Below are 12,957 nucleotides of genomic sequence, written 5' to 3'. Positions count from 1 at the left end.
TCTCTGCAGCAAGGACCTTGCCCATAAGCGTCTTGGGAGGACTTTACCCTAGCAACGACCCTCGGATCTTGAGAGGATTTCGTAATTAGGGTTCGGCCTTTACATGGATGATGTAATTTAATACAGAGCCGCGTATGCTGTTTTCTGCTCTAGTACATATAATTGATACTAATTTATTCAAATGCCCCTTAGCCATTCTATCGATTTTAAAGATAAAGAGCCAAACAAAGTGCAACCTTTTTGTTTTCAAGCTCGTTAATTACATTTTAGAGAACTCGATGTATATTGTTTTACTTTACGGATAGCTAGATAGATAGATAGATAGATACTCTTTGAAGCACACGTAATTCAATCGCCGATGAGCAAACAAAGTTGCCAATGAAAGCCGCAAATCTCCAGAACGCCTCACGTTGTTTTGTGTTGGCGTTGGCTGCCAGCCTTCGCAAATCGGCCAAAAGCAAAAAGTTAATTAAACAGATCCCAAGTGCTGACCACTCGAATGGGTAGTGGTGGTGCGGAGGGGCGGCCTGTCTATGGGTATTAGGCTTTATCAGATGTGCATTCATTCAAATGCACTTCCTTTGGCCGCTCACTCAACGTCGACTTCCCGTTAGCACGCGGCTAAACTTGGCCAACTCGGTCCGGACTGGATCGACCAGGCTGGCCATCAGATACGCATCAGTGGCAATACTCAAGCAAATGCACACAGCGCAAAAAATATTCACATCAATTCTATGCTTTTTGTGTAATTTATGCAGCCAAAAAGTTATCATCAGTGAGCAGAAAGTTACATAGTTATAGTATGTATTTGTTTGTATTACAATACCACTGTATCAATTGGCAAAAGAATGAAAAAGTATTAACTATAAGCATTATATATTTATGAATGTATGTTTTAGTTAATTACCTTTTTTATATGTAATTTAGTTAAATTTATTTAAAAATGAAAAATTACTCGATTCCTATGTTTCTATTTTCAGCCTTAACTTTTCTTGTACCAGGTTTCCCCCGTCTTGGCCAGAAAGTCTCTGCCACACGGCGGCATTAACTGGCCAACTTACTGGCACTGCATTTGGAGGGCGACTGGCTGCGGCGGCAGCGAGGAAATGGGGAAATGCTTTTCCAGCGCGGCGACAGCTGCGTGGCTAATCCGACAGGCTAAACAGTTGAACAGTTGCCCCCGGGGGAGAGGTGCTGCAAAAGAGAAATAAATGAAAGGAAAAGGAACGGGAAAAGGAAAGAAAAGAAAAGCATTGTGCGATGCATAATTGAAAAAATGAGCGGGGGGTAGGAGGGGGGCGCAAAAACATCGTCAGATAAACAGTGAGCGGGGGGTGGTGCCACCAGGGCAATTGCAAAAATAACAAAAGACAATGCCGGAGTGGCGACGTCCCGACGTGATGTTGCAAATTGAATAAAAATATGTATTTTTACTTATAAGTATTCCATATAGCCAACGTCAACAGCCATTTCCACCAAAGTGCACGCAACGACAAACGCTTGCTGCAGCAGCAACAGCCGCAGCAGCAACAGCAACAACAACATCCACTGCAGTAACACCTTCAAAGTTGATTGATAAAAAAAGTGTTTGACTGCAAGGAAAACGCTGAGCTCCCCTAATGGACAGCTGGGTGGGGGGCGTTGGAAATGTGTGCAGAGAGGGGTGGGGTGGGGGGCTAGGGCCTGACGTATCGAGTTGCTGCTCTAATGTGACAGCTCAATGCATTTTAGATGGCAATGACAAACTGAATTGGCAACAACAATAATGCAGCAGCAGCAGGAACAGAAATTGCAATTTATATATTTCTTGGTGGAAACAGTGCGGATAGCAAGTATACGGTCGTTTTTTTACATAGTTATTAATTGGTATAAAGCATTGAATGCAGCAAAGTTAAACAATTCAAAAATACTAGTAAGTATACCTTTTATAAACTTGTTTGCCACAATAATTTGTTTTTGTAATGGTTCAACAATGTTTGCTAGAAGTTGTTCGACAAAGTCAAGCATACTAAACAATTATTATTTATATAAATATATTTATTTATATATTTATATTTATTTATATCATTTATATATTGATGAAAATATATACATAAATAAATAAATTTTTTATACTAATACAATTTGCAAAGATTTGTTTTCTTGGCTTTCCGCAGTAACACAAAATTGTTGCATACTTTTTAGGGCCCGTACAACTTTTTCTTCATCCGCATGATAACTTTTGTGGGCCAGTGTTATGCTGTATCATTCATTCGCACTTAATCGCACAATCACATTTAAAGGCAGCGAAGTGGGGAGAACTCTCGCACCGTCGAGAAGCATAACGTAATAAGGAACCTGAATGTCGGCGGATGGATGGAAAGCGGGTGAAAAGAAGAAGAAGAAGAGGCGGAAAAACAGGCAAAGCAACCGAAACTGCAACTGAAATGCTGCGCAAACAACTTTGAACGTCAATTTGTCAACTCGCAGCGGAGAATTGAATGCAAAAAGCTTTGCGCCACATCGCTGACGTCGCGTCGTTTCATTTCGTTTCGTTTGCCCGCCTGACGCAGTCCGGGCCAATTTGGGATGGGGTCTAATGTGCCGCAGTCACGCTGCAGGCCAGGTTATTTTCGCCGACTTTAATGGCGATTAATCACACTACTTTGGCCTGGACGCACTTGCATTGGCACAAAGGCAACTAAGGAAATGCAAACACTTTGGGATTAATGAGTAAGCGATCTCTTATACATCGCACACTTTGTCACCTCAACTATTAACCATACATTATCTCAATTGTGTTAAATATGTACAAATATTAAATTGGAAGAATATTTCATCAGGCCCAAGATGATTCCTACCATTATTCAAGTACCTAGTATCTAAATTTAATTTAAATTCAATCATTAAAAAGTAATTATCTAAGTACATACACTTCTCTGTATAGAAAGATTGGCGATTAACGGAACAATTACAATAAAAGTTTTTTATATTTTTCTTATATATTGGCAAAGTAATAGTCAAATTAACACATTAAAGAGTTATCAAGCTATTGTAATGTTAAAAAATATATTTTTATTTCTTAATATTTACCACATAACTTATCAATCTTTAAATGGAAATCTTTTATATTCAAGCGTAAGCGAAGTGGCAGTGTTTATTAACTTCTTGTGCTGCAGGGTATGCAGCGGTCCGTAGAACCGGTTTTTTGTCGAGGTAGGTGCATGGTAATGTCAGCTTAATACCGTTATCGTAGGTGCGGCAAACACGTCGATGCGGCTGCGACTGCGCCGTCAACTGCGGCAGCGCCTCAGCTTGATAATGAGCCGTTAGGACGGACAGCAGAAGGAGAAGAAGACGCAAAAGCTTCCGCAATGCAAAGCAGCTGAGCAAGAACGAGAGGGAGCGATTGTGCAAGGCGAAATGCAAAACTGATAAGAAAAGTCCGTTTAAGTCGCTCCAAATATGTGCATGTATGCGTGCGTATGAGACACGGAAATTCGGTGAAATTATACATAATATTCGCACGTGGTTTAGTACACGCCATTCAGAGGAGAAAGAGAAGACATATATGTATGCATGTGTGTGTAAGCGCTGGATGAGGTGAGAGGGAGTGCAGGCGAATGCAAAATCAAAGTGCTGCCTACGTGAGCGACACCTTGCGATTAAGAGACAAAAAAAGGTACCAAATAAAGATCGAAACAACTAATACCCTATCGGCAAACAATTTGAAAAAGATTGAGTATATTCGTTATTTATTTCCATATGTAAATAAACATTGGTTTTAAAGTATTCTCCAAAAATATCCGAAAATTCAATTATAGCACTCATATAAAGTTTATTATGAAAAACTCGTGCAAATACCATATTTAAATAGACCAGTTTAGGTGGCTAAATAGGCAATACCCCTTGTGAAGGGTACCATGAAACAGAATAGCTGAAAGACAAGCCCGAAAATTTTCAAACTCTCCGTGAAATGCAATTCCTTTTTCGATTCTTTTTCTGTTATTTAGCTGACTCGCTAAATTTGTTACCGTGTTTTTGAGCTTTGTGCTGTTGTTGTTATTATTTTTGCTGTGTCCAGCAGCAGCAATAATAAGAACAACAACAGCAAAAACGACAGTGGCAACGATAACAACTTCTCAACCGTGCTGATGAGCGAAGTGCGAGAGAGAGAGGGCGAGTGAGAGGACCAGGCAGCAAGCAACAATATTTACAGCTTTAGCGGCCAATAGCACAGTGGGGCAAAAGTTGTTTTAGGGAAAAATTTTTCATAATTGATGTCCAAATTAAAGCACTTAAAAATGTCTCAAAGAAAAATATATTTTAACAATTTACTGACACGTTGATTTTTTTAAATATTGAACATATTATTTTTTTAATATTTTTCGAATTCTTTCAACTACTGAACTATAATATTGCATTGAAATAAATGTTTCAATAAATTCATCCTGTACTTTTTATAAGCACCATAAACACAAGATTTGTATTAAGTAACTTTAACTTCAGTTATCAAGTATCTGTATATTTTGTGTTTATTTTATTTTCAATGAAAATCATCTTGTTCTACGTGATTTTTGCCAACGATCCCCTACTTGCAACACAAAAGCTGCAATCGGCACACTGTGCCATGTGTCGCTGTTTAAAAATAGGCTGTTGCCTAGATGCTAGTGAGTGTGCTCGTTGCTTTCCAGCATCTCATGGTCGCCGCCGTTTGGCAACCGCTGCCACATGCGCAGAGCGATCGGATCGGGCCCACTGTGCAACGTGGGGCTGTTGACGACAGCAGCAGCAGGCAGTCGCAGCAGCAGCAACAGCAACGATCGCAAGTCGCGACACGAGCAAAGCGAACGGAAAGGTGTGCGGACCAAGGGGCGGGGGAGCGAAGAGCAAGTGACGAACTTACGGCCAACAGCAGCAGCAACACCAACAACAACGGCAACCGGCCCGTTTGGAGCAGCGCGCATGCCACACACAGTTTAAATATGTGAAATTAGTACAAATCGTGATTTCAACAGCGAACGACGAGCGGCGAACGAGCGTCGACGAAGTGGCGACAACCAAAAAAGAAAAGCACGAGAGAGCAGCAGCAGCAGCAGCAACAGCAGTAATAGCAAAAGCCACAGGCAACAACAGTGGCAGCCACAGCAACAACAATCGCTAGAAGAGCAGCAGCAACACAACTCACCTCAGCAACAAAAGCAATAAAGAAAACTGATAACACCAGCTGGAATATCAAATGATTCACCAACAACAGCAACAAGGCGGAGCAGGAGCAACAACAGCTGATGCCACAACTGCAGCACAAAGAGGAGCACACCAGCGGTAATGAAACCCAAAACAATAGAAACATTGAAAATAATATTTACAACAGCACCACTATCTTGAGCTAGCACAACACCAACAAAAGCACCTGTAACTGATTAAAAGGTACACCAATAATAATTACACCAACGCCAACCGGTACACCAATAGCAACTCTAACGAGAACTTTCAACAAGAGCAACTTTAGTAGAAGTAACTGCAACAATAATAATAATTACACCAACACTTAAACCAATAGACAACACAACTGAACCTTTTGTTGGTGTGCTCTCTACAGGGGCAACAATTACAACAGCCGCAGCAACACCACGTCGCACATCGGTGGCGACCACAACAACAACAACATGCAATAAAACAGCTGATAGCGACAGCAGCAGTAGCAACAACAAAGCCTGCCATTATCAAGCGAGCAACAACAGGTCGCGAAAAAAAAACAAAAAGCCCGCCTGCTGCAGCACACACACACACACAGCCATACAGAAGAGCGGGTGTGCGAGAGAGAGAGGCAAAGACAGAGTCGCACACCTTTACCTTTAGCGTTGATTTTGGACGTCGCAACTGAACAACTGACGCTTCGCGCTCGCTCGCTCGTTCTCGCTCTCCGTGGGACTCGCTCTCTCTCGCACAAAGTGCAGCTGAGCTGCCGCCGCCGCACTTGCCGCTGCCACAAATACAACACGGCCAGCTGAACGAACGCTCTACGCTCGCCGCCGCCGCTGCTGCCGCCAGTCGAAAGTCAAAAGCAACGTGTTGTGGACGCTTTTTTCGTCGCGTCGTTGCGTTGCGTTCTCTCTCTCTCTCACTCCTTTTCCTATCACCAACACAACCATACAACCGACACACCAGTACACCACCCACCAACCACCAACCACCCACCACCCCGATCCCCCGCGCAGGCTGGGAAAACTTTCACCATTACCAACAACAACAACAATGTCCAGCAGCGCAGCCGCAGCGCAGTTCAAGCTCGATGCCAACTCCAATGCCATTGCTTTGATAGCCGATGTTGCCACGCTGCCACTCCCCCTTTCGCCCACTGCAACAACAACAACAACAACGGCGGCGGCGGGAGCAACAACAACCGCACCAGCTGATCGCGTCGAATGGTCGCGCTCGACGATCCTGAACTTCATCGAGGACTATCGCCGGCAGCGCGTCCTTTGGGATCCCAATACCAAAGGTTACCACATCAAACAGACCAAATACGAGGCACTCAAGCTCCTGAGTCAGAAATATGGCACGGAAATCCGATCGATTAGATCGAAGATCAAATCCCTGCGCAGCTCCTTTCATCGGGAGCATGGGAAGGTCCTGAGCGGACGAAGTCGCGGCGTTATCTATCAGCCCATGTGGTTTGCCTACGAGGCCATTAGATTCATACTCGATGGCGAGCGGGATCAGGATCGCGATCAGGATCAAGATCAAGATGCCGAAACGGAAACGGAAGTGGACGAAAAGCTAGCCTTGATGCACAGCCTGGATCTGGAGCAGCTGAAGGCGGACAAGCTGGTGGACAGGGACATCATACTGCAGGTGGAGCAGCAGCAGCAGCAGCAACACGATGAGCTTACCGCTCGTATTGCGGCCACTGTGGCCGCCGTTGCTGCCGCTGCGGCGGCTGCCAACGCTCGAGATCGGGAGCGGGATGTGGATACCGCTGGCGATATGGATACCACACGGGAATTGGAACTCGAGGAGGCGGCGGTCAGCGGTGGCCTGATCGAATCCTCCTCGGCGGCTGTGGTAAGTGGTGCTGTTGCTGTTGTTTTTTCTTTGGCCAACCTATGTGTATACCTCCACCTATTTTGCATGTGTCTCTCGGCCTTTAGTTTTTTTTTTTTTGTTTGTCGTATTTCTTTGGAGCTTTGCATGTGAGCGCGTGTGAGTGCCAGTGGTTTGACTTGTTTTGCGGCACCAGGCACAGCACACGCGCTGCTGCTGTCGCCGCCTCCGCCCGCCGTCGCTGTCTAGCGGTTCGTCAACGCCAGCGGCGCAACCGGTGGCGCACAGTGGGACAAAGCCTAGAGTTTTTGATAGCCTTTTGAGGTTAGGGACATTTTGTATAAGCTCCGTTAATATGTCAAACGAACATAACTATTTCAAAAGTATGTGCATTTCAGCATTTGAACACACTGGGCTTACAAGTCGTATACGTAATAAATTTAACAAATACATATTTCGAGTAATAATTCAACTTTTCATTATACCTATGTATATATATGTGTCGGAAAACTCCATCCAGAAGCGCAAATGAAGTTTCGAAGTGCTAAGAATTTTTCGTTGGTGTACACGGCGTATGAGTATTATTCTTAAATTTTTTTTTCTAACCAAAAAATTAAAAAACATTCCTTTTTAAATATAATGTTCATTGTGGAATGTAAAAATACTTAAAAGACGTAGCGGTAAATATTTACCAGATTGAAGAACAATTATTAGGATACGTGGCGTATGAGTGATTTTTTCAATACATGTATAGGACTACATGTCGTATACGAAATATTTTTTTTTACAATTTTTTTAAATTATGTTCCTTGATGTATTTGTTATGTTAATGAAGTTTTAAATATTTTTTCATAATTTAAGAAGATTTTGTTTCATTGTTATTGTGTTATTTTGTAGACCCTTATTTATTTTAGTGATTTGCACAAAATTGATTAAGCCCACTGTGCTCGGTAGCTGCTATTGCGTTGCGCTTGATAAGGCTGTATTGGTGTTAGTGTGCCAGTGTGTGTGTGTCAACTGGCTTTGATTTGCGCTGCCGCTTCTGCTGTACACACCGCCAAACCTACAAATGCATATACATATGTATATCCATAATGCATACACATGTGTGTTGCATCAGCCGTAGAAATCGACGGCCCCACGTTTTGCACCGAGCCACGCCCCTCGGCCCCGCATCGATGCTCCGCCGCCCCCAAGCAGCGGTAGCTCCAATATGATTTCACATACATACATACATACACACACGTAGCAATATTAATATAGCAAGTTGCTGGACTGCGTTTCGTTATTCCTATGTCGCCTCGCCCGCTCGTTCGTTTTTGTATTTGATTCCGATTCTCTCCCGAAAAAAGTACGAGACTTTTGGGCAGAAGCTCGTCCAGCAATCGGGCAACTTCAGCTGCCCAGCGAGCTTTCACCGAAGCTCCGAAGAGGCGCTTGCCAAGATGCCCAATAGGCTACATAGTTCGATCGGCTTTCCGGAAACCAAATAATCTTAAGTAATAAATAATAGATGCAATATTATCTTAACGTATATTGAAGCAAACAGTATTAGTCACATTGTTCGCCCCACTAAGACGCTGATAAGGCGACCTTGACCAGTAAAATCAAATAAAGTTTGTGTACCTTACGTAAGTAATGGTAATATTACAATCCCATAAGAATTTATTTTTGATATATATTATACCCATACCATTAGTTTGAATTTTTATGGAATTTAGCTACGACTTTTTAGAAGTTCTGTTCTTTTAATTTGTTAGGTACTCAATATTATTTTTGCTCTATTTGTTTCAAATTCAGGTTTTTTAGTTTCGAGTATTTTTCAAAAAATCATTGAAAAAGAGGCTAATATTGTTTTTTAAAATTATAACTGTAGATGAGACTTACATAAATTTATACATTTTTATTAAATATATTTACCTAAATATAATGCTTACTAAGCCAACCCAGAATTATTGGTCAAAATTATACACTTAACGTCTGAGAAATAGGGTATTCTCTCGTCGATGTCTTGATGACTTCCCCATAATTTGTGATATTTTTCGTCTGTCAATTTTTTTTTTTTTTGGTCACTCGTCTCACGTCCGTCTGTGAGTCTGTCCACCCGTTGGTCCACTTCGGTGTTGACTTGGCTGCTGTCCCGCCCGTACCGCCCCCGCCCCTAAGCCACTTCGCTACTCCCCCTCCCCCCGACCAGCACCCCCCTCTGGGCACCTTGTACCGCCGTGACTAATTTAATCGCCAGCGGCTCGACTGGCGAGTCTGCATCGACTTTTGTGTGTGTTTTTGTGCCTGAGTTTGCTTTTTATTATTATTCTAATTTGTTTTCTATTTCTCTCGCGTTTCTCGCTTTGCGTCTGTCTGTCCACTACTATTATTATGTTTTGTTGTTTTTTTTTGTTATTATTTGTCTGGCAAATTCTCCACACTGCCATAATTGTATTTGTTGTTGACTCTACGGTCTACGCTAATTCTAGATTTTTTGTTCGATCTCCGCAGACACGTTCCTCTTCCGATTTGGATGGCGAGAATTACTGCAACATCAGCGCCGAGGATGTGAAAACAGAAATTGTAAGTACCCTCCGTTGATTGTTAATCGCACTTTAATTGAATTGACAGGTTGAAGTTACTTTTTGGGGGGATAATTTAGCATTTTTTTTTATATCACAACCCCTGAAGTGCCAAGTCGAGTGGTGTGTGGGTGCAATTAGTAAATCATTTTTGACACGGGACTGGGAAACGAAATCACTTTTGAATAATATGTTTCGAATTAGTAGAAATAACGATAATGATCACATTAAGTATCTTAATATAATTAAAATCATATATTTATTGAGCAAAATAATAATATTATATGTGTATATTAAGTACCTAAAAGTTGTTGTAACGACCACATATAGGCATTTATTAATGATATAATCTAGTTGGCAGTTATTTAAGAATCCACATCTTTTGCCCTTTTTTCGATTATACTTTCCAAGCAAATAGTAAGATTAGATTACTTATTCGATAGGACAGCAGTGTAGAAAACTCTGTAACTAACTTAATTCGATGACGAACCTTATCACTGTGACGTCCACAACTTGAACATTGACCGTCCAAACTTTTGAGTCCTTGAAGGTCATTGGTGTTGCTAAGGCAGATAAACATAATACATCCGTATATCGCTAGTGATAAGCTCTAGAAGTCAATGGCATGTGAATCACTTGGGAGTTTTGTTTCAAATTTTAGAAACCTAATGCAGTATAATATGCTATTAAATATTAAATATTTCCCCAGCTGCATTTGATTGCAAAATGGCCCGACTAAGATGACTCTCACTATTGATACTTTCCCAGACAAGGTTGTGCCCACAATTTAATTTAATTACTCAACTCGGGGGGCTTATCAATGTACCCACATGTCCCAGTCGTCTTTCCCTTCAGGCACTTGGCAAGCTTATGAATCGAATTGTTTATACTATTAGTATACAGAGCGATGCGCTTCTAGCAAATAGTTGATGAAACAACTCAGCGATGATTTCGTCAGACGTTGATACTATAAATATATGGATGTACATATAAGTATAGCGAAACAGGTTCCGGTATTTTTTGACCGGCCCATCTTTAGCTTAATAATATATGCAGCTGATGAAATGTTGAACAGATTTTACTTGACGAAGGGAAAAGCTCATCCTTCGCAATCTTGTTAGATTCTCTGTGAAAATCTCAATTTATTATAGCTTAGGCATTTTCAAAAATACTATTGACTTCATTTTTCATTTTAAGACAGATTGCAAATAAAAAAAAAATTCATTGAATGTACTAAGTATTGATTGGAATTGTATATAAATTGTATATATTTTATTGGAATATATTAGATATATTTGTATTGCTGGATTATTGTGTAGCGTAATTCAGCTTTAAGATACTTTCGCAGTGTACACCTTTCAACACTGTCTAAAACACAAACGTATCTCCCCGTTTTTTCCTTCCTTTTGCCTAAAACCAAACAGATCGAACACGAATCGGAGCTGGGGATGCTGGATCGGCGGACGAGCACGCCGTCGCCCATAAATTACTACAGGCCGACGGACCTAACGTACAACCACCGCAAACGCAAGGCGATGGGCGTGGAGCACGTTGTGGGCGCTTTGACATTGACGCCCATCAAGGTGGTGGGCGGAGCGGTGGGAGCGGGAACGATCGGTTCCGCTGGCCACCAACAGCAGCAGCAGCAGCATCAGCAGATGAACCACAGCCAGCTCGCGTTTCAGGCGCTGCAGCAGCACTTTAGCCACAATCACGGTCTTAGCCTGAGCCACTGCAACGGGCAACCGCAGCAGCAGCAGCACCAGCCACATCAGCAGCAGCAGCAGCAGCAACAAGCGTTGCATCTGCAGCAGCAGCAACAGCAACAACATTCCAGTAACATGGCCCAAAAACGTGATCGTGATCGTGATCTCTCAACGTCAAATGGCAACGGCAACAGCAGCAACACCATCAACAACAACAACAACAACACCTCCCTGGACCCAACAGCAACATCCAGCAACTGCAGCTCGAGCAGCAGCAACAACAGCGCTGCCACGCCCCCCAAGCCGCTGATCGGGGGCGGCGGACTGAGTGCCAATCATGTGGACGAATATGGTGTATTCGGGGAATACGTGGCCATAACCATACGCAAACTAAAGACGTCCAAGTCGAAGATAGTGGTGAAGCACCTGATCAACAATCTGCTGTATGAAGCCGAGCTGGGGAAATACGATCATGGGATGCCGGCGAGCAAGGAGCCACCGCAGTTGTATAATATGCAATAAAACTAGCAAATAACCAGGATCGGGATTTTGGATATTGGATAGATCCGACCGAAAAATCAATGTAGACAAACGAAGACGGGGAGGGGTGGCAGAGACAACAACCAACGCACTAGTCAGCAAAGCAACAATTGGTCAAAACCAGAGCCAAGAATTCGTAGAACCAGGGGGTTTATTTGGGGGGGAGGGGAGGGGTTTAGAAAGCGGGTGACATGAGCATTTCATTCAGGGACAATGACCATATAAGTACTTTATCTATATACATTTATAAACACATGAACGATATCAGTGAGTATATCCGAAGTCAGTCAGTAAAAGGAGTGCAGTTGATTTAGGGGTGAAACAAACAACATACCATTAATTAAATTGAATTAATTATAAATGCTTTACGTTAACAGTGTATTTTTATGCACACACCCATATACATATACATATGTGTATATATGCTACGTTTATAAATATATATATACTTTTTATGATTATCGTTTTTTGATTTCCAGCGAGCGTTATATTTTTGATTTTCGTTTTATTATATTTACATTTGGCAATAACACTTTGAACTCAGGTGCCTTTATTTTTTTAGTCAATTAAGCCTTGTTATCTTATGCATAAAAGGGAAAGAGCAAACAAACAAACAAACAAACAAACGCGAATTGATTGCAAAATGTCTACATGTAATGCAAATAAATGAAGCCGTAACAACATGTAAATTTAATTAACTTTTTATCGCATATGCAAATCCATGTGTATAAACTTAATTCTGTAAATAGTCTAAAAAAAGAAAACGAATTGGAAAGGAGAAAACAATGAAACATGAAATGTGCAAATCTTAATTTTTGTTATGCATAACTAATTTGAAACGAGCGACGATGGGCTCCAAATAAAAATGCAGAAATGTTGAATTTCATTTTGAAAATGAAACGAATGAATTTTATTAACTCGAAAGGGCAATTTCCATTAAAATGGAATTTTATTCACAGAGGAGTAATGGCTGCACTATGATGATCAATTTGATTATTTTTTAGTTGGATATAAATGAATGTATGGTATGAATGTGGAAGTTAGTTTCGTCGGCCTTTCTTTCTATTTGTTAATAAACTAACAAATTGGGGTAATGCAATAACTTTTGATGATCC

The 12,957-nt window shown here is 41.6% G+C and overlaps 1 protein-coding gene across 2 annotated transcripts; it reads left to right on the top strand.

Moving 5' to 3' along the window:
• Positions 1-4,765: 4,765 nt before the first annotated feature.
• On the top strand, positions 4,766-12,685 carry LOC117140148 (homeobox protein cut). Of its 2 annotated transcripts, none has more exons than XM_033302917.1 (4): positions 4,766-7,047; positions 9,272-9,304; positions 9,526-9,597; positions 11,021-12,685. In XM_033302917.1, the coding sequence occupies exons 1-4, from the start codon at positions 6,238-6,240 to the stop codon at positions 11,822-11,824; spliced, it is 1,719 nt and encodes a 572-aa protein (XP_033158808.1). In that variant the 5' UTR covers positions 4,766-6,237; the 3' UTR covers positions 11,825-12,685. The 2 variants fall into 2 exon arrangements, with proteins under 2 accessions (XP_033158808.1, XP_033158807.1); XM_033302916.1 differs by lacking the exon at positions 9,272-9,304 and having other exon boundaries at positions 4,769-5,304; positions 5,373-7,047.
• Positions 12,686-12,957: the final 272 nt, after the last annotated feature.

The sequence above is a fragment of the Drosophila mauritiana genome, chromosome 3L (genome assembly GCF_004382145.1).
Source record: "Drosophila mauritiana strain mau12 chromosome 3L, ASM438214v1, whole genome shotgun sequence".
Lineage (NCBI taxonomy): Eukaryota > Metazoa > Arthropoda > Insecta > Diptera > Drosophilidae > Drosophila > Drosophila mauritiana.
Note: the sequence above shows the minus strand (reverse complement) of the source record. Positions and strands in the feature narration are given on the sequence as shown.